We start from the raw sequence: 20,313 nt of genomic DNA, 5'->3' as shown, positions 1-20,313 counted from the left end.
CTCCGGCCGACTTGGCTCCGGCATTGTGCGTCGCCGCTTACGAGCTAGTCGGCGGTGAGAGCCGAGACGAGGCCGTGGCGGTTGCGGCGGCGCTCCGGCTGTTGTTCACCGTGCCGTACAGTACTCACGAACCGCTGTTGGGGCTCGGTGGGTCCCAGCCAACAGCCCACGGTCCGTACGATTCGAGTATTCGGCTCTTGATCGGAGACGGTATGGTTCCGTTCGCGATGGAGATGTTGGCCCAAACACGTGACCAAGATCCGGAGAAATCGGGTCGGATCCTGCGGGTCATGATCGAGGCGAGCCGGGCAATCGGGTCACAAGGGGTGGTCGAGGGGCAATACAGGGAAGTACTGTCATCGGGACACGTGGAAGAAGTCGGAAAGACGTCGGAGAAAATGGAGGGCGAGATTTATGCATGCTCGGCGGCGTGCGGGGCGATGCTCGGCGGCGGAGGCGAGGACGAGATTGATAAATTGAGAAGTTACGGGTTAAATGTGGGAAAAATAGTGGGGTTTTTGCAGAGGAGGGACGGCGAAGAAGACAACGTGGAAACAATGAAACGAGTGGAGGAGACGAAGGATTTAGCAATAAAAGAGTTGAGATTTTTCAAAGGAGATAAAGTGGAAGCTATGTATAGTCTTATTGATGCTTGTGTGGGCTTGAACCATGTTTATATATGACATATATATATATATATATATATACACACTATATATATGTGTGTCGTATTTGTATTGATGGATGAATATTGAATAGCATATGAATGAAACAAAAGAGAAGTATTACGTGGTTGGTATTAATTTTATTTCATATCAATACGTTTCCATGGACCGTTAAGAACAGGGGAATCTTGGAATCTTTGTTCGTATTAAAAAACTAAAAGAGGAAACTTGCTACTCAAGAAAGCCAGTTTTCTTCAGCACTGCATTCCTAACCTTGCTCAGATCTCTCCCCTTCAGCGTCCTGCCAGCTCCTTCGATGACCGAGAACGATGGTGATCGTATCCGACCCATGAAATACGCCTCCGGCGACACATCATCATCATCATCATCATCACTGGAAGCAGCTTTCTTTGGCTTCCCTCTGTGAACTCTTGACCAGTCAGGAACATTGACAGGAGCCGAGTGTTGCCTTGTCCGTACGCTGCTTGTGGTTGTTCTTGGGATAACCCTAGGACGAGACCTTTGGAACGGAAAAGAGGGATCCGAGGTTTTGTCGATTTCTGAAGTTGATTGATCATGTTCATGTTCATGTCCATGTCCGTATCCATCATCAAGAACATCCCACACGTCTTCCACCTGGAGTTCTTCCTCTCCCGCCAACCTCCACACACCGTACTGGTTCTTGTCCTCCATTGATTTGATTTCGCAGCTCTGCATACACAACGAAGAGAAGATTCTCATCACATGATTTGAAGCCGGGTACAAGGAGAATCTACCTTGAGCCCTAATTTCAGACAGCTGTCAGATTGACATGGGGACATAGGAATCCTACCTTGTCCAGAGAATCTTCTGAAGATACTATGCAGCTTTCTCTAGATTATTGGAGGGAATCTGAATCAACAAAAAGCAAAACCCTGTTGGAAAGAACACACACAGGGCATGAAAACACACGCAAAACCTGCCTGAATACATCTGGTTTGACGATTTACCTGGAAAATTATATACAGAAGCAGAGAGAATATTACTGGAAGGTGAAGGCGATGTTCTGAAGAGGAATCAAAAAACGAGAAGACAAAAAAAAAAAAGAGGAGAGAGAAGACAAAAGGGACACGAGGAACAAGACACGAATAGCTTATTTTGTCTCTATAGATCATCTCCAAAGACATGGGCGCCAACGGCCAGACATTATTATGACTTTCAGCTCCTGAAAGCCAGTCGTCTCTGGTCAAATAAATACAGTAGATTTCGTGGCAAAGTTTACCTCCTCCTCTTTCACGGCTCATCTCTCATCAATTAAACTAATCTCGTTCTCATTCATGAACTTACCCCCGAAAGAAAGCCGAGATTAAAAAAACTACGCAATGCAGAGATAATGGTCACGCGCTTCAAAGATTCAAACTTTATCGCAGCATAAACAAACCCTGATGAAACCCAACCTGGGTAGTTCAACCGGTGAAACGGGGGCGCAAAACGTCTGTTCCGCCCCGAATTCGAATCTCAGGTTGAGGAGGGAGTGCATAATTCAAATCACATGGCTGGCTCCGACCCCGAAATTAGTTTGGGCGTCGGCCCACGAAACCCGGTTACCAAAAAAAAAACCCGGATGGGCAAAATGGTAACTTCACGCGCTCGACCCCCGAAAGATGGAAGCTTTTGGGCTTCAATAGGAAATATGCTGTTTTTCTCTTTGTCAAGATTACGACTTTAGCATGTATCATCAGAGAAAAAGATTGCAACTTTAGGTCAGGTATGGTCTGAAGAAAAAGATAGATTCACGAGTAGTGGTGGTGGTGTCTACTGTCTGGCTGGCTGGTGACGTGGACATAAATTGGAAATGGACAAAGGGATTGGTTACTTGAATACAATTACGATACACTAATCCTTCAAAACCATGATAACATTAAAATAGCATTTTGGTCCATAGCAGATTAAAAAAAAAATATATAATTGGGGGCAATAGTAAATTTATATAATTGTTTAGAGATAAATTTAAATTTATTAAAAATTAATTTTTTAAATCAAAAGAAAAGGCCATTGCTAATGAATTGGGTCCGCCTTTGTTTGGGTCGCGGTCCAATGGAGCGGTAAGAAATGAATTTATAAGCATTTGTACAATTGAAAATGAGATGCTTGTTTGCAAGATGCTGTTAAATGGCGACCCCACGGATTGCAAGTGGAAGCCATCATTCAACGAACTTGCATTCACTGCACTTTTTTTTTTTTAAGTGCATATACAAATTCCATACGGCTAATAATGATTATTTAGATCTTTATCCTACATGGGCTAATCAAATCAGACATTGACTAAGTCCATGGCAGGTTTATCTACGGCTTTACATTTGAATCGGTCATTAATAAAGATGAATTTGGATATATTGTGAATTATAGGGATAGAGTTATCAATTATGAAATTATGTTCTTAATAAGATGAGTGTTAGTGTTCTAATAGAACAGTTTATATACTTTTTTTTAATGGGATTAAATTTACTCTCTCTCTCTATATATATAATTTGGTTGAATGAACAATATAAAGTTTTATTCGGCAGATCTTGACAAGATATAACCATTACAGAAATCCAAATTTTGGAATCAGATACCTGAAAATCCTGAATACGTGACCTGTGCCAAAACCTTAATTTTATCAATGTCTCTTGCTGTGCTGAGTTCCTAAGATTTTGGATTAGAACATGGAGATACTTAGCATCCAAATCTCATAGGACAATATTTGTTTCATATGAATCGTCTGAAAGGATAGCTTGCAACTTCAATTTATCCGTCTCATTCATTTGATTTTCCAACATCATTGAAATGATAGACTGATCCATTGATTGAAGAACGAAATGAGTGATCTCAGAGATGTAATCTTTGGAGTATCGAAACCATAATCTATGTAAAATCTATTCGGAGCTATACCGTTCAAGAAAAATTGACAGTTTTTACCAAATTGGATCAGCTAACAAATAAGGGAAGCAATCTACAACAAGAACAGAAGGTATCCATTATCAACTACGTTTAATTCAGTGAGAAACTAACGCATCATTATTCAATACACTGCTATTACCACCGACGGATTCGAGCAGAGTACTTGAAGCAGCGTTCAAGTCCATCAACGACATGGATCTAGCAGCGACGAGCTTCTTCCTCCGGAGGCTACAAGGTCCGTAGATCTTGCACAAGAGATCGGGAACATGATCAATCGTCAAAATCTGCGGAGTTGCTCGCGAAGGGCTACCCGGAGAGGGCATGGACGAGTCGAGTCGTTGCGCAGAAGAGCGGGTGACGAGCGAGTTAGATCTCGCGTTGATTCTGGAGTCACGGATCTGAGCGAGAACCCCTGGCTTCAGGTAACGGTGGAAACAACCGCCGTCGTTTCTTCTCACCGGCGTTCTGGAAACGGATTTCATCGGATCAGGTGGGTTTGTGTGGGGTTGGAGATCGATTGTGGTGGGCAAGTGAGAAGGGAGATAGGGTTGTGTATTGTAGGAGGGGGAGGAAAAGAGAGGGAAAATGGGGACTTAGGGTTTTGAAAAGGTAGGAGGCGGGAGTTTCCGGCAAAAAAACGTCTGAACTATACGACGTCGTTCAAGTTAAATGGGCTTTTTATTGGGCTTATAAAAAGGCCTTTTAACGTTCGACCCAGCTAAATCCATATAGCACCTTACCTTATCCAAATGATGTCAAACCAAAATTTTTTAATAAATTAAAAATTAATAATAGTTATGAGAAAGAATAGGTGGCATGACGGATATTATAAGCCCAAGTTACTAACTTACTACATTACTTGTCGTTTTAATATGGGGGCATATTCCGCCGTGGTTTATACGTCTCTTCCTTGGCTATTAATTATATAAAATATAATTTAAATTTAGTCCTAACAATTTTTAAATGACGTTACTTTATAAACACATAAAAGTAACCGCCAAATGGTTGATTTCTTCCATGAGCCGACGCCTGTTTTTCATCCTTTTTTTATTATTTTATCCATCGCCAACATCATCATCAACATCATTTTTATCATTGTTCTTATTAGAAAAATATTACATAAATACCTAATTTTTTATAAAATTTTTACGTAAATACATGAACTATCAAATTTTTATATAAATATTTGAATTTTTCGAAAATTCTATATAAATACCTAGAATCTGAAATTTTTTTCAAATAAATCTAAAATCCGTTAATAACATCACTTATTTTATTTAAAAATATCTAAAATTTATATTTATTTAGAAAAAATTTCAAAAATCTAAATATTTAAATAATTTTTTTAAAAAATTAGATATTTATATATAAATTTAATAATTCAGATATTTATATAAAATTTTCTTAAAAATTTAAGTATTTATATACTATTTTTTCATATTTATTTATTTGAATCATAGGTCTTCACGGTTCTTCTAGCAATTAATTGATGACGTGGCATCAGGATTATAAGTGGGGCCACAGATTTGTGGTGCGCGTCCATTGTACGCGTGATGAGAAGTTATTCTCTGCTTCTCCTCTCAGCGAATCCGTACAAACACCCAACTTGTTAGTGGAAACGCTAATTCATGAGCAAAAAGAGTTTTTTAAGGCCAATTACTGTTGATATTTTGACGTATACTAATCTCGTTCAAGTGACGTGTATAGGGTCAGTCCATTTCGTTGTCGAGGCAAGTGGACTACTATGTCCATCACGTTCGTGGAGATCTAATAAGACTTGTCCAACCATATCACGATGTGCGTACATACTTATCGAGATCGGTATTCGCGGTTGTGATCGGAAGCAACGATCTTCTCCATTATTTCCGACCTTTCCCCTCTCCTCTCTCCGTCAACTGGAAAGAGAAAAACGAAGCGGAGTCTTGAATTTCTTTCCTTCTTCAGGTACGTTTCCATCTCTCTGTCTTTTCTCTTATCTTCTTCAAAAGAACATGTCATTAGATCTCTCCTGCAAATTTTAGAACTTTTAGAAATGAATTATGATCAAGAAGGCGTCAGATTTGCTTGGCCAGTTCTTGTGAGAGATGCTGTTTTCTGAAAAATCATCTCTGTTTCTGGGTTTTTGTCCGGAGATTTTCACATCTGTTAGTGATAAGCATGGTCGTTGTTAGATTCTTTTGTCAGATCATCATCTGAATCCTATCTGTGTTGCGTTCTTTTATGTTCTTGTTCCCAAGATCTGCTGTACCGGGACCGGAATCTAACAACTTGATGATCGTGATCTTTGCAGTGAGAAAAAGACAGGAGTATACATATATACATGGTTGATCTAGACATCCAGATTCCGACAGCGTTTGACCCGTTTGCAGAGGCCAGAGATTCGGATGCGCCTGGAGCGAAGGAGTACATCCATATCAGAATCCAGCAGAGGAATGGGAAGAAGAGCCTGACGACGGTGCAGGGGCTGAAGAAGGAGTACAGCTACGAGAGGATTCTCAAGGATCTGAAGAAAGAGTTCTGCTGTAACGGGAACGTGGTTCATGACAAGGAGCAAGGAAAGATCATTCAGCTCCAAGGCGACCAGCGCAAGAACGTTTCCCAGTTCTTCGTCCAAAAGGGTATCTGCAAGAAGGATCAGATCAAGATCCACGGGTTCTAAGATCAAGACAAGATCTTGACTGAACCCATCATTACATACACATATATATATATACGCGTATATGGAAGAAGAAGAATAATGAAACCCGGTTCGAAGTTGTGATCTTTGGGACGATTTAGGGAGACATTCAAGTGTTTGTTTGGTTTGATCTGTGTGTGTGTCCTTGTTTGGAACTGATGCATCATTGTATGTTTCATTTCAGTCTAAATGATAATAATTTCGATTACGCTTTTCGTCTTCAAGATCGTGTAGCTGGTTTTCTGTGCACTGTTGATTAGATCTTCAACGATCTATACCACCCTTGTATGTAGGTATGTGTGTATGTATGTTTGTATGTGAATGACACGGCAAAGAGCACCTTATCTTGGTTTTGTAATTTCTTTTTTCTTGGATGCTCCATCCACACGTATTGCAGTTTGAGAAAATGCGAATAACAATATATGTTACGTGACGTTATCCAGTGGCATCAAGGTATTCAAGGTCTTTCTTCGTTACGAAGAAGCTGACTTTTCTTCACTATAAAGAAATTTTTTATATCTATCGTATTTATGGTCTTTCTTCATTACGAAGAAACTGACTTTTCTTCACTATGAAGAAGCTTCTTATATCTATCTATAAATACGTGAACGATATACTTCATTTGTAACATACGAAATAGAAGAATATCATATTTTCTCTTTTCAGTATTCTACTATTATTTTTTTCGTCTTATGTTTTCAACACGTTATCAGTACAAGATTCTACCGATATAGAGGTATAAAAGAAAATATTATACAAAAGGTAATGTATGATTCTCTATCTTTATTTATTTATCTTCAGTTTCATTATATATAGACTTTGGGAGACTCAATCACCGATCAATAATATAAAACTAATCGCATATATTTATATTACATTCATATAGATCTCGCGGACTCAACCACCAGTCGATGATATGAATATTTATAAATATTGCTATTCTTATCATAATGGTTGGCTATGCCACCTGTAAATATTATTATGAATATTGCTATTATTATCATAATGGTCAGCTATGCCACCTAAATATAGATATTATCGTGAAGGATGGCTATGCCACCCCATTATATTTTTATCATTCTAACTATTTATGTAATATTGTTATTATTTCTATCATTATTTATTTTATTATTTATGTGATGGATGATTATGCCACCTAACTATTTATTTTAATATGGACGGTATTATCGCCTAATAATATATGCATTATATCTAATGTTTCTTTAATTCTTGCTTAAATATATAATTATGGATAACATAAATTTATTATTTTTCTATTTGATAGATATGTCGAATCTGGTCCATCTTGAAATCGCTGCCCTCGATGTTTATGTCAAAAATCATATGACATGGACATTTGATGCCAAAATGCATCTGAAAGCTAAAGAGATTGTCAAAACAATTGAAAAAGGGCAGACAACATCTAAGGCTGATAAGGCAAAAGCGATAATATTTCTGCGACGTCATCTTGGCGATGCTCTAAAAGATGAATATCGCACGAAAGGAAATCCCGCAGATTTATGGGAATCACTCAAAGATCGTTTTGATCATGAGAAATATGTAATCTATTCGAGAGCCAAACATGATTGACTGAATCTGAGATTTCAAGACTTTAAAGTCTGTGCGAGAATATAATTTCGTACTGTTTGAGATAATATCTGTTATCGATGTGGTATGAACGATCATTGGTCACAGACCGGTCGTACACCGAAATATCTTGTTGAATTATATCAACAATCACGTAAAAATAAAGGGAAAAATATCCAGACAAATTTTGTATCTGGTGTCCCTGATGATTTCATCGATAAAGAAGGAGATGGAACATATTTGGATATTGCGGATTTCCTTGATCAGTCTGAAGATGAAAAATGACAAACTGAGAAAATCGACATGAAGTTTATTATCGTTCTTTGTTATAAATGTTGCACTTTATATTTTTTTTTCTAGTATGTTTTATTTAAAAGACTTGTTGTACATTTTTTTTCTCTAGTTTTTGTTGTACTCTAACGTTCAGTTTATGTGTCATGCATTATTTCATCTTTATCCTTGTTTTCAAGAATATTTCTTATCTCACATTGATCAATTCGACTTGAGATATGTCGAAATCCAAGATCAATGATGGAGATATATGTCTAGCCGATAGTGCTATGACTCATACAATACTTAAAGATGAGAAATATTTTTCTGAGTTGAGTATTACTGAATCCAGTGTTAATACAATATCTGGAAATGCGAGAATGATCATGGGCTCATGAAGAGCTAGTTTTATGATGTCTGGAGGCACAAAGATCATGATCCATAACACATTATTCTCTCCAAAGTCTTAAAAGAAACTTATTGAGTTTCAAAGATATCCATCAAAATAAATATTATGTCGAGACTATGATTGAAATGAATCGTGAATACCTTTGTATCACGATAATGATTTTTGGAAAGAAGTATATGATGGAGAAATTACCAGCATTATCCTCTGGATTATATTTCACAGAGAGGACACAATCCACGGTTCAGTCCTGAGAATACAGATTGAGTAGGTTGTCTTGTTTTATTCATAACTTTTGATTAGAGACTCCGATCACAGTTTCGTTTGAAGCAGCATAAACTAGACATCCAGAGCTTCACGTGGATATAAAGTATATAATATTTGGTGAAGGTTTGGTCGCTCAATCAGTCATTTGAAGGTCACGTCCGTTCTAGCTCTAAATCTGATGAATTCGATCCAAGAATGACATAATTCTTGTTGGGCCAACCAATACATCCACCGAGTGGATCATTTCAATACTTTATGGTATTGATAGATGCATCAAGCAGATGGTCACATGTTTGTCTGTTATCAACCCGCAATGTTGCATTCGCGAGGTTTCTTGCTCAAATTATCAAACTACGAACTCAATTCCCTGATTATACCATTAAGAAAGTGAGGCTTGATAACGCCGGTGAATTCACTTATCAAGCTTTCAATGACTATTGTATGTCACTCGGAATTGAGATTGAACATTCTATTCCCCATGTCCATATACAAAATGGTATGACCGAGTTATTAATTAAACGACTCCAATTTATTGCTCGACCATTGATGATGAAAACAAAACTTTCGATTTCTGTTTGGGGATATGCTATTTTACGTTCTGCAGCACTGATTCAAATTCGACTGAGTGCATATCATAAATATTCTCCAGTGCAATTGGCAACTGGAAATCTGGAAATGAACCAAATATATCTCATCTTAGAGTATTTGGTTGTGCGGTATATGTACCAATAGCTCCGCCATAACGTATATAAATGAGCCCACAACGACGATTGGATATTTACATTGGATATAATCACCTTCAATCATTCGATATCTTGAACCACAAACGGGTGATATGTTTACAGCTCGTTTTGCTGATTGTCATTTTCGTGAAGATGAATTCCCGACGTTAGGGGGAGGAATGATACAAGCCTCGCAAGATTTGACGTGGAAAACAAAATCATTATTATATCTTGATCCTCCCACTAAACAATGTGATCTTGAAGTACAAAAGATCATACATTTTCAAAATGTAGCAAATTGATTGTCAGATGGATTCACAAATACAGTACGGGTGACAAAATCATAATACTACCAAAGGATCAAGGGGAGAAAAGAATTTCAAATGAGTCTATGGCACAGTTGAAATGTGGAAGATCACCCGGTTCTAAAGATAGAAATCCACGAAAAAGGAAGAAAACTGAGACTGATGATAGTCCTCAGATTAATCCAAAAGAACCGAATGAGGGAAAAGATACTCAAAATGATGAAAATGATCTTCAAAATACAGAAAACAATGAGATTTCTATCAACTACATCCATAACAGAAAGATGTTAGTCAAAAATGAGATAGATGATAGTGATGGAATATTCTCTTTCTCTGTATCTAAGGAAATCAAAAAATGATAATGAAGATCCAGAACCAATGTCGGTATCTGAATGTCAAAAGAGACATGATTGGATAAAATGGAAGAATGTATGGAAGTAGAATTAGACTCATTAAATAAAAGAAAAGTATTTGGATTCATTATCCAAACCCTTGACGATGTAAAACAAGTTGGATGCAGATGAGTTTTTGTGTAAAAGAGAAATGAAAATAATGAAATTATGAGATATAAAGCACGTCTTGTCGCACAAGCTTTCTCTCAAAGATCTGGAATAGATTATGAGAAAACGTATTCTCCAATCATAGATGCGATTACGTTCAGATATATGATAAGTTTGATAACTTCCAAGAATTTGGAAATGTATCTCATGGATATTGTCAAAACAAATTTATATATATATGGATCATTGAAAAATGATATATACATGAAAATTCCTGAAGGATTGAGAATGCAAGGGGCATTAAACTCAAAGTCCAAGGAAACATATGCGATCAAATTACAATGATCCTTATATGGATTAAAACAATCTGGACGAATGTGGTATAATCGTTTAAGTGAATATCTGCTGAAAAAGGGATACGTTAATAACCTCATTTGCCCATGTGTATTCATCCAGAAAATAGATAACAACTTTGTGATTACAGCAGTGTATGTGAATGATCTAAACATAATTGGAACTCCAAAAGAAATTGAAAATGACCGAAATTATCTCAAAGGAGAATTTGAGATGAAAGATTTGGGACGAACAAAGTTTTGTCTTGGACTACAAATAGAACATCTTCCTAGTGGAATACTTGTTCATCAGTCCAACTATATCAAGAAAATTCTGAGACGTTTTAACATGGATAGATCAAATCCCTTGAGTACTCCAATGGTTTGTAGATCCCTAAATGTTGAAAAATATCCATTTCACCCTTGTGAAGATAAAGAGGAGGTACTCGGTCCTGAAGTACCCTACATGAGCGCGATAGGAGCGTTGTTATATCTTGCTAACTGTACTCGACCGAATATAGCGTTTGCTACTAATCTTTTAGCGAGATATAGTCTCCAACAAGTCGACATTGGATAGAGATCAAACATATCTTTTGTTATTTACAAGGAGAGATTATTTTATCCTAAGGATTCGAAACTTGAGTTAATCGGTTTTGCAGATGCGGGCTATTTATCCGACCCTCATAAAGCTCGATCACAGACTGGATATGTTTTCAAAACTGGAGCAAGTAGAGAATGTGTGTGGCTCAGGGCGGTAACCCGCCGTATACTAGAAGCGTGTGGATTACCGATTAATATCGATCTAACAATATTATTTGAAGATAATGCTACATGTGTTGCCCAAACTAGATAAGGATACATAAAGAATAATCGAACGAAGCATATTCCTCCGAAATACTTCTCTTACACTCAAGAGCTCAAAAAGAATAAGGAAGTTGATATCCGTTATATCCGATCAAGTGACAACGTAGCTGATTTATTCATAAAGGTACTCCATACTTCAACATTTAAGAAGCATATTTAGAATATCGGAATGCATTGTCTTCGAAGTTTGTGAAGAAACGTATGTATATTGGTTAAGGGGAAGATTGTAAGACTGTACTCGTTTTTCCTCGTCATGATTTTTGTCCCACATGATTTTTCCATGATAAGCTTTTTAATGAGGCAGTCTATACTAGATGTCTAAGGGAGAATATTGTAAACATACAAGTAGACATCTAGCAGGATCCACATTATCTAGTGAGATCCATATTATGCTCTTCTTCACTATGAAGAAGCTGGTTCTTCTTCACTATGAAGAAACTGACTTTTCTTCACTATGAAGAAGTTTCTTATATCTACCTATAAATACGTGGATGATGTACTTCATTTGTAACATACGAAATACGAAGAAACTTTCTCTTTCCTCTCTCTCATACTCTCGTTGTTCAGTATTTTACTATTGCTTTTTTCGTCTTCCGTTTTCAACAGATATATATATACCAAAATGACACATTATTTTGGTTCTGTAATATCGTACATCATAATACTGCCCCATCAGCAGTATTAAAGTTTAAGAAAATGCAAAAATAGTTTATATAAACCAACGGTAAGAAAAAAGAGCACATTTGTTTTGGTTATGTCATTTGTTAATTCTTGAAATCATGTCCCTGCTCCATCCACGCCGTTATAATAGTTTTGAGAGAATGTGAAAACAATTAGGGTCTATACTAATTACTTATAAGTATTCATTGTGTTGGCCTTTTACATTTTAATTTATGTTACTTTTAAAAACCGAAATTTTGAGTACATGGTAATCAAGATCTATCTGTGATTATCTAGAAACATCAAAAGGATTTTATTTGAGTTCTCTTTTTAATACTTCGTCCCCATAAATGAGCAAGGGCCCACAAAAACGGTATCGTATTAGGGTAAGCATTAAACGCGATAATGTTCGACCGTATATGCTTCCGGTCCACACGGAACTCCCGGATCACTATGGCCGACTTTCGTCTTTGTTCGACCAGTCGGTCTCACAGTCAGGCAGGCTTATACCATTACGCTCACGAGCAGAATCTTAGCTTGAGCCTACCTTCGCACACCTCCGTTACTCTTTAGGAGGCATCCCCCCGGATAAACAAACTCCCAATTAAAACATTGAATTTTTTTTTGTAGCAATGCTAAATCTTGATCATCGATTTTCGACGAAATGCAAAAAACATATATGGTAGAAACTTTTTTGAATGATATTCAAGAAAATAATGTTCTAGAAAAACGCAATCCAGTCTATGAAAGAGGGGCGAAGTTACATTTTCTCTTTTCTCAGATTGGTTCTTTATTGGACCCGTTTTTTTTTTTACCGATGAACCGACTGTTGGTTCGGTTACCAGACACCCTCTGTCTCTCGTCATTTTCCGGAAGGAACCAGGTCCAAGAGCGACCGTCTACTTCCTTTCAAGAAGGTGATCTATGTCATAAAACGTTTTTCTATCCTTCTTCTTCTCATGATCTTGCATTCGAAATGGAACAAGAGTAGGACATGGTTCTAAAGACAGAGCAAAGAGTTGTGTTTTGGGCTAGTAATCTTGTCTTGAAACTGAGGCGTGTTCGGACCACATTCTTGCTCAAAATTAGGCATTGCAAGCTTCACATTAGGGCTATAAACTTGCAGCTGCAGAATTTTATTTAAGGAACTTGTTCGAGAAATTTTATTTCGATATTTCAATGACACTTTGTCATGAACTCGGGGGTTTCCAGGGGTTCATTCGCATGGCATTCCAGTCTCGGCTACCCATTGTGCCGATGGTCCTAACGGGAACTCACCGAGCATGGAGAAAGGGAAGCTTGCACGTTCGGCCGGCGCCTATAACAGTGAGTTACCTTCCTCCGATCAGCACAGAGAGCTGGACGGAGAGAAGATCAATGGTTACTTGAAGACGGCCCACGATATCTACGTTCGTAATCTTCCTGATTCCCAGAAACCTGAATCTTTATGAGAGATTATGGTGACCTGTCGTGGTCAGGTTCTTTGTGACATTTTCTTTGTTATTGTTCAAAAAGGGCAAAGGTTTTAGATTTGAATGAAGCATCGATTGTTTGAGTTTCTTACAGGTGTGGTGTCTTAGCTTTTGTAGTTTCTTCACTGTATCGAAATTCGTGGAAAAGGATATAAAAGATATAAAAGTCTTAACTTTGTTTATTGGTGTGGAGTGAACATGAATTCGAGAAAAACAAAACTGGAAAAATAATACAGTCCAATTTATAGAGGAGGCAATTCTGAATCTAAAACACCACAAAAAAAGGAATCTTTTGGCAACTTTATGTTATGGCATTCAAAGAATAGTGAATGATGTCCTAACATGCAACAAAAACCCCCAAACCCAATGCCCAAACCAGACAAAACCACTACAAAAAAAAAAAGAGGGAAAAAAAGAAAAAGAAAACCAAACACAAGAACAAGATCTATGAGACCAAAACCCTGTAATCTTTTTATTAAGGGGACAAGTGAAAAGGAATTTTAAGGTTTGAAGATCAAGAAAAAAGAGGTTCTTTCTCTATGGGAACTTTGTGTTGAGAAAACCATTAGGGGTAGGGACTGTAATGGGATGGTTAACTGTGAAAGGAGGCTGCAAAACTTGGAACTGAGGAGGCACACCTGAAAAGGGTTGCGGTCCGTTGGCCACGAAAGGTTGGGGAAGGCAGATCGGGAACGACGGTTGCCCTCCTGCCACTACTCCTGCACGACCAAAAAAATGATTCTCTGATCCAAAACAAGAGGGAAATGGGAATCTATGTTTCTTCCGGGATCTTTGTTTTTGCAGCGGAGGAAGAGTAAGTAATACAGACAAAAGTCAGATTCACGTTAGCTAATAACATTGTAAATGGTTAGAATAAGTTGTTCCTTTTCCTACTTGAAAATAAGAGATGAGAGCCTAACTTATTTTTGTACCTTGGTGTTTTGGGTACTGAACCTGTTGAGCGGTCAAGACAGGACGTGAAGGCAAAGGTGCAAGAGCCAATGTACCTTGAACCAAGTCCTTTAAAGTAAAAAAAAAACAAAACAGAGAAAACGTGGTTATGGACATGAATGCCGTAACTTAAGGTAAACAATGGAATCACAAGTGGATCCGTTTGAACCACACTTGACCACCTCATAAAGCTTCCTTCGCTAGGGAACACCGTAAGAAAGAGAAGTGTAAATATACTCTTTTCGGAACAAATTTCTTATAATATAGCTGATCATAAGGCAGCTAAAGCCAACTGCAGAAAAAAGCATGAAATAAAACAGGACTAGATAGAAAAGGAACAACTGAACAACAAGCAAAAGACAGCTATTCCTGAAGTCAGCTATCATTTAGCCGGGTTTCGTCTTTCTCAGATTAAACAATGCTGAAAATAATAGCTCCTATTTCACAGCATAATCAATCAGCGTGGACAAGCTATTTTTATACGGAATGGATCAAGTTCTTACCGGAGAAACTGGTTGCACATACACAAGCTGCCCTAATCTGTTGACCATCACCTAAATTACAAGATAAATATCGTTCAGAAAGTCATACACCACAAGCTCAGATGATAACATTGATGTTATTATCCTTCGAAAAAAACGGGAGAAGAGAACTATTTAACACAGGGGTGGGATGCGGAGTGCTCCAAGCATTAAAACCTGAGGATTAGGATTGGCAAGCATCGGTGCAGCTTGAACAGGATGGTACTGGGAGGTGAATCTAAGGGGCTGTGCCCTGTTACCTGTGGGCCCAAGCATCTGGAGAAAAAAATGGGACACAAGCGAAAATATTGTATTCATCTGTGTAAGGAATCCAAAATACAAACTTGGAACTAGAAGTAAGAAGAAACTAGCATTAAGCAGTTAAAAAAATGTTACATCGACCCGATGTCATGTGACATGATGATTCTTTAGTATTTATTATAATCTAGTGCTGCAGCATTGGAATTTCTTAACCCTACAGTCTGATACTTGGTGCAGAAAAGAGCAGCATCTTGTCAACTTATAGTCGATGAAGAAAGGTTTAGAAAACAGGTTCAGAGAGTAAGAAAGCTGTATAGAAAACTACTTTCAGGTTTATTGATACGTACGGGTTGGGGAATAAGAGATCCACTGCCAGCATTTGCAGCAGTCAAATTACTGTAGGGCGCAGACTTGGCAGGCAAAGTTGCATGATGAATGAAAGGGCTAATCCCAACTTCCGGCTGAAGAGGTTCAGGAACTGGGAACATAGCATTGCTTGGTATATAAGCCCCCTGTAAAAACAACCAAAAGCCAGTCACAAAAACCGGATAGACAAAGCTTTAGGAAGATGAAGCCTACATAAGACAATTTCATCAAAAGGAAAAAAAAAGATAAAGGGACAGACCTAGCAGGAATCGGTGAAAGGCCCTTTGTAAAAGACGGAGAGAAATCCTTTGCCCCTGGATTCAGCTTAAACTCCTGGATTTACAGTATCAGAAGATAAACTTGGTTAAAATGTAATATGGGAGTGTTTTTGTGGGTGTGTGCATGCATGTAGTCAATCATCAAATGAGAACCCCCAAAATAATTTGGATCCCAAACTATTTAACTACTTTCGAGTGGCACCAGTGAAACCGTCACCTCAGAGAATGTGTTTCCATACTTACTCAAGAAAGGAGCTATTAATCTAAAGTAACCATTTCTCGGTTTTACCTTAGGCTTTTTAATGGGGTCTGTGGCCTGCATAGGTACTGACCCATTTGAAGATGGTACTGAACTCTGATACAATTCTGAGGTTTCATCAGTAGTTGTACTATGAACTGATGAATTGCCAGTTGATGGGGGCCTCTCAGAAGCAGCATCATGACAAGGTCCTGTAGTATGGAGCTCCAATGTCATAGTATCTTCTTCTATTGGTTTCACTCGTTCAGAGGTGCTATCAACTGGATGATCATTATTTCATGCAATGAAAGAAAATTCAAGCTAAGCATGTCACGCAACGTTCAGTGGTGAAAAGGTAGCAGAAAAGAACCATGACAGCTATAACTGTATAAAAAAGAATCTGTAAAATATCAGGGAGAAGCACTCACAGCTAGAACTCGAGCTTTGGACATCCATCTGCAAAAGGTAATTACAAAAAATGAGAAACTACTGAGGAATATCCAAAGCTACAAAAAATATTAAACGTCATTGTGCAAGACGGACATTGTCTTCCTTATGAAAGTCAACAGTTGGTTCATCATGCTCCAACTTATGCATTCCCTGTCTGCCAACACAAATCTACCAGAATCAGAGCACTCAAAGACTTGCGAGATAAAAACTCTTACTGCAACTGGTAGTTTAAGATTTATATCTAATGCTTGGTTGTAAAAGGCGCGAGGCGTCACGAGGCGCAAAAGGTCCAAAAAACTGAGGCGTGCGGCGCGAGGCGGAGGCACACGCCTCACGTATGTGAGGCGCCTATCATTTTTATATCAAAATATATATATATATATATATATATATTATAGTTTAGGTAGTACAGATTATATACTAACTATATCAACATAGATTATATAATTTAGTTAGTATACTATACTTATTATATATAAATAATCAAAATTTACAATAATATAAATAAAATTAAAAATAGAATGATAGATAAATATTATTTGTTTTGATAAAAAAATTAACTTTTTAAATATCACCAATGCATATATATATAATGAATCTTATTATTTAATTTGTATAGTATATCTATATGTATATATTTAAAAAGAAGAGTCTTAGTGAACGCCACTTATTTCTTAAATTTAATTAAATGATTCCCTCCATTTGCCTTTCTCAAGAAGGCTCTCTCACACTTGCCCACGTTTTCCCCTTCTTCAATTTTCATCATTTTTTTTTCAGAAAATTTGATTTTTTTGTGATTGCACCGCCCCATATCTCAGAGGCGCGCGACTCACGCCTTGTACAGAGCGCACTGAAAGGCGCGCCTAGGACCGCTTCCTGTATTTCGCCTCGCCTCCAAGTCTGGAGGCGATTTTCTTATCGCTTATGCGCCTCCACCGCCTAGGCGCGCCCCAGACGCGCTTTTTTAAACTAAGATCTAATGAAAGGCAGTTTGAGAAGTTTAGTTCTCCAGTAGAAAGATATATGATGTAAGACAGTGATTCGTACCTTTGCTGGATCAAAGAGCTCTGATGATATTTACTCTGCAAAGAGGAAGGAAAATGTTAAAAGTGATACAACGTAAAGTTCAAGGTGGTGACCTGACTGAAAATAGGTAATATGTAACAAAAAAAAATCACGAATAAATCTCAATCAATGTATCCACATATGACATTTATTTAAAGGTGTGTCCAAAACTGGAAACCATGTACCTACAGAAACAAACTACAACAGGACAGGTTGCTAATCCATCTTGTATATGCTCCTATCGTGAGAAGGCAAGTATTATCTTTTAACTAGAAACAAGGACACAACAAAGAAGACAAAGCTACCTTTGGAGCACCAAACCCATTTCTTCGCCCATGTTCAGCTTCCGTGTCATTCCTGAAACGACTGAGCAGAGGAGTCATATCTTCTTGACCCTTGTTAGATTTCAAGGTTAAAGCTTAATTTGCACAATGAGTTCCAAGCCTAGCAGAAATTCTGGTTTCAGTAATTAGAGAGATTAATACAACCTTTCACATGAGCTTTTAAAGCCACGAAGTAAAATTGGTTATTTTCATATCCTAGCCAATAAACAAAGGAAAAACCCAGAAAGTGCAGGTAGGGGAAAGATACACAAAACTATTATGCATCCATAATTTTAGGACCTTTAGTTTCAGTAACTGAACATGGACTTGAAAACCCTAACATCCTGTACCTTCTATGATTAATACCCTTTCCATCCTTGCCAGACTTGGCAGGTTTATTCGCATCACATGTAAGGGGCTCAGAAGGAACAGCTGCCATGGCAAATTCAACATTTTCACCCACAGTATTGCCTTCAATAGTTGATGGAAGCGAGACTCCCTGTGAAAACATCCACAAGCCAGTCACAAAAACCGGATAGACAAAGCTTTAGGAAGATGAAGCCTACATAAGACAATTTCATCAAAAGGAAAAAAAAAGATAAAGGGACAGACCTCGGCAATAATTTGAACAATATTGGAAGAGAGAATAACAAGTGTTTCCACCACACTCCCACTTGCTACATTTGATTTGCTCGTACCCTTTTTAGTCAGTTTTGCATTCTTCAAAACAACGCCTAGACAGAACAAAGTCGGTATTACAAATTCCATACCAGAAATAAACCATCGCATAATAAGATCACGGGAAAAGACCAGAACTTTGTCACTGCACAAAAGCTTAACGAATTGATGCAGACAAAAGCAAGCATAATCATGGCTTAGCTTAATAATCATTAATGAGTAATGGAAGAAACAGAGCACAAGCAGATCCTAACGGGAAATTACAATTTTAGTTTTGGTAAAAAATTGAATTCTATGCTAACTTTTGCTTGAGTAATGTAATAATCTAAAAATCGATCCGAATCAACAGAATCATTTCGAGAAAAGAAACACCACCATTACCTTCTACTTTCATTCCCACAAAGCAATGAATCAAGAGTGTCACCGAATTGGAGAATTTCATTCAATTGGGAACCGCAATCAATTAACTGAAACTGAACAAACGAATGAGCCGAATCCGGATCCCATACCAAACGATCCTATTCAAATCTCGGTGAGATCAACAACTCCATGCAAAACCTAAGATTCAGACACTGCTTCGAATTACGAAAGAAAGACTAAAAGGATCATTCAAACCGAACATCAAAGCAACAAAACAAATCAATCCGAAAGCCAATAAACAACAACAACAAAAAAAATCCTTGAACCCGGAGGAAAACGCACCGAAGCCGTTCTCGACGGATGCGGTGTAGAAGATTCCCGAATAAACGGAGCCATCCTTCACGTGCACATGGACCTGCAAGCCGACGATGCACATAGTAGCAAATAGTAGAGCCTCATTCAAAGACGACGAAGAAAGAGAAGAACGGGAGTTTCCTTCTTCCGCTTTCTTCGTGTATCCCATCTCCAGTTCTCTGAATCTCTTCGTTGGGATTTCTCCTCGTGATTTTCTCGAGAAAACTTTCTCTCTCTCTAGAAAATTTTCTCTCTCTCAAGGGGTTACAGGATCGTGTGTATATATATTGTACTCAGGCGAAGACGAAGAAGGCGAGATCGAGGGAGGTGCAAAAGCAGAGGCACCTTTTGTTCTTCCATTTTCACTGGCTTTCGGCCCACTAAAGCCTATTGGGCCTATTTTACAACATCTTGGCCCAACAAATTAATAAATATTTTATGTACTCTTCGGCCTTGTGGTTTTCAAACCTAAAAAAATAAATAAATGATATTATGTTTTCCAACATCTCGTAACAAAAGAAAAAAAAGAAAGGTAAATCATATAAATTATAATCAAGATTTTTATGATCCGATTAATACATTATACGATCCATCGTGGTATTTACCAAAATATCATCGGAGAGATTTCAGTTCAAAATTTATGAAACAAATACCGTTAGTGTTAGTTTTCACAAAACTAAAACCATTTCAATCTTTTTCCATTTATTTTATATTTACATAAACATTTATAGCTGAATTACTTCAAAGAAATACTCGAACTCGAATATATGACCAAAATTAAAAATCCATTATATTTGGACAAGTCTAAGACCTCGTAAA

General features: G+C 37.7%; 5 protein-coding genes across 5 annotated transcripts; 2 read left to right on the top strand and 3 right to left on the bottom strand.

Annotated features, from left to right (window-relative positions):
• Positions 1 to 227: 227 nt before the first annotated feature.
• On the top strand, positions 228 to 683 carry LOC104818103 (heterodimeric geranylgeranyl pyrophosphate synthase small subunit, chloroplastic-like). Its single transcript, XM_010547562.1, has one exon. It carries the CDS (start codon positions 228 to 230, stop codon positions 681 to 683), a length of 456 nt encoding a protein of 151 aa, XP_010545864.1.
• LOC104817669 lies at positions 533 to 1,609 on the bottom strand. The gene is made up of 2 exons (XM_010546923.1): positions 1,498 to 1,609; positions 533 to 1,376 (listed from the first exon to the last, which is right to left on the bottom strand). Exon 2 carries the CDS (start codon positions 1,356 to 1,358, stop codon positions 897 to 899), a length of 462 nt encoding a protein of 153 aa, XP_010545225.1. The 5' UTR covers positions 1,359 to 1,376; positions 1,498 to 1,609; the 3' UTR covers positions 533 to 896.
• Positions 1,610 to 3,536: 1,927 nt separating this feature from the next.
• LOC104817668 lies at positions 3,537 to 4,168 on the bottom strand. Its single transcript, XM_010546922.1, has one exon. The coding sequence runs from the start codon at positions 4,067 to 4,069 to the stop codon at positions 3,683 to 3,685; it is 387 nt and encodes a 128-aa protein (XP_010545224.1). The 5' UTR covers positions 4,070 to 4,168; the 3' UTR covers positions 3,537 to 3,682.
• Positions 4,169 to 5,458: 1,290 nt separating this feature from the next.
• LOC104817666 (protein translation factor SUI1 homolog) lies at positions 5,459 to 6,608 on the top strand. Its single transcript, XM_010546921.1, has 2 exons — positions 5,459 to 5,531; positions 5,878 to 6,608. The coding sequence occupies exon 2, from the start codon at positions 5,908 to 5,910 to the stop codon at positions 6,244 to 6,246; it is 339 nt and encodes a 112-aa protein (XP_010545223.1). The 5' UTR covers positions 5,459 to 5,531; positions 5,878 to 5,907; the 3' UTR covers positions 6,247 to 6,608.
• Positions 6,609 to 13,930: 7,322 nt separating this feature from the next.
• Positions 13,931 to 19,771, bottom strand: LOC104818102. The gene is made up of 14 exons (XM_010547561.2): positions 19,483 to 19,771; positions 18,715 to 18,836; positions 18,453 to 18,601; positions 18,085 to 18,145; positions 17,762 to 17,796; positions 16,808 to 16,868; positions 16,693 to 16,720; positions 16,316 to 16,545; positions 16,004 to 16,081; positions 15,730 to 15,894; positions 15,299 to 15,397; positions 15,104 to 15,154; positions 14,582 to 14,669; positions 13,931 to 14,368 (listed from the first exon to the last, which is right to left on the bottom strand). Exons 1-14 carry the CDS (start codon positions 19,661 to 19,663, stop codon positions 14,187 to 14,189), a joined length of 1,530 nt encoding a protein of 509 aa, XP_010545863.1. The 5' UTR covers positions 19,664 to 19,771; the 3' UTR covers positions 13,931 to 14,186.
• Positions 19,772 to 20,313: the final 542 nt, after the last annotated feature.

The sequence above is a fragment of the Tarenaya hassleriana genome, unplaced genomic scaffold (genome assembly GCF_000463585.1).
Source record: "Tarenaya hassleriana unplaced genomic scaffold, ASM46358v1 Cleome28, whole genome shotgun sequence".
NCBI lineage: Eukaryota > Viridiplantae > Streptophyta > Magnoliopsida > Brassicales > Cleomaceae > Tarenaya > Tarenaya hassleriana.
This window is presented reverse-complemented; position numbering and strand designations above follow the sequence as displayed.

Bases quoted from the DNA above. Each gene is read 5' to 3' on its own strand.
- LOC104818103 (XM_010547562.1), top strand. From the start codon at position 228: ATGGAGATGTTGGCCCAAACACGTGACCAAGATCCGGAGAAATCGGGT.
- LOC104817669 (XM_010546923.1), bottom strand. From the start codon at position 1,358: ATGGAGGACAAGAACCAGTACGGTGTGTGGAGGTTGGCGGGAGAGGAA.
- LOC104817668 (XM_010546922.1), bottom strand. From the start codon at position 4,069: ATGAAATCCGTTTCCAGAACGCCGGTGAGAAGAAACGACGGCGGTTGT.
- LOC104817666 (XM_010546921.1), top strand. From the start codon at position 5,908: ATGGTTGATCTAGACATCCAGATTCCGACAGCGTTTGACCCGTTTGCA.
- LOC104818102 (XM_010547561.2), bottom strand. From the start codon at position 19,663: ATGGGATACACGAAGAAAGCGGAAGAAGGAAACTCCCGTTCTTCTCTT. The intron at 17,797-18,084 runs GTAGCTTTGTCT...TCCTCTTTGCAG, and splicing joins ATGGGTTTGGTGCTCCAAAG to AGTAAATATCATCAGAGCTC. The intron at 16,082-16,315 runs GTAAAACCGAGA...CTGTAAATCCAG, and splicing joins ACCCCATTAAAAAGCCTAAG to GAGTTTAAGCTGAATCCAGG.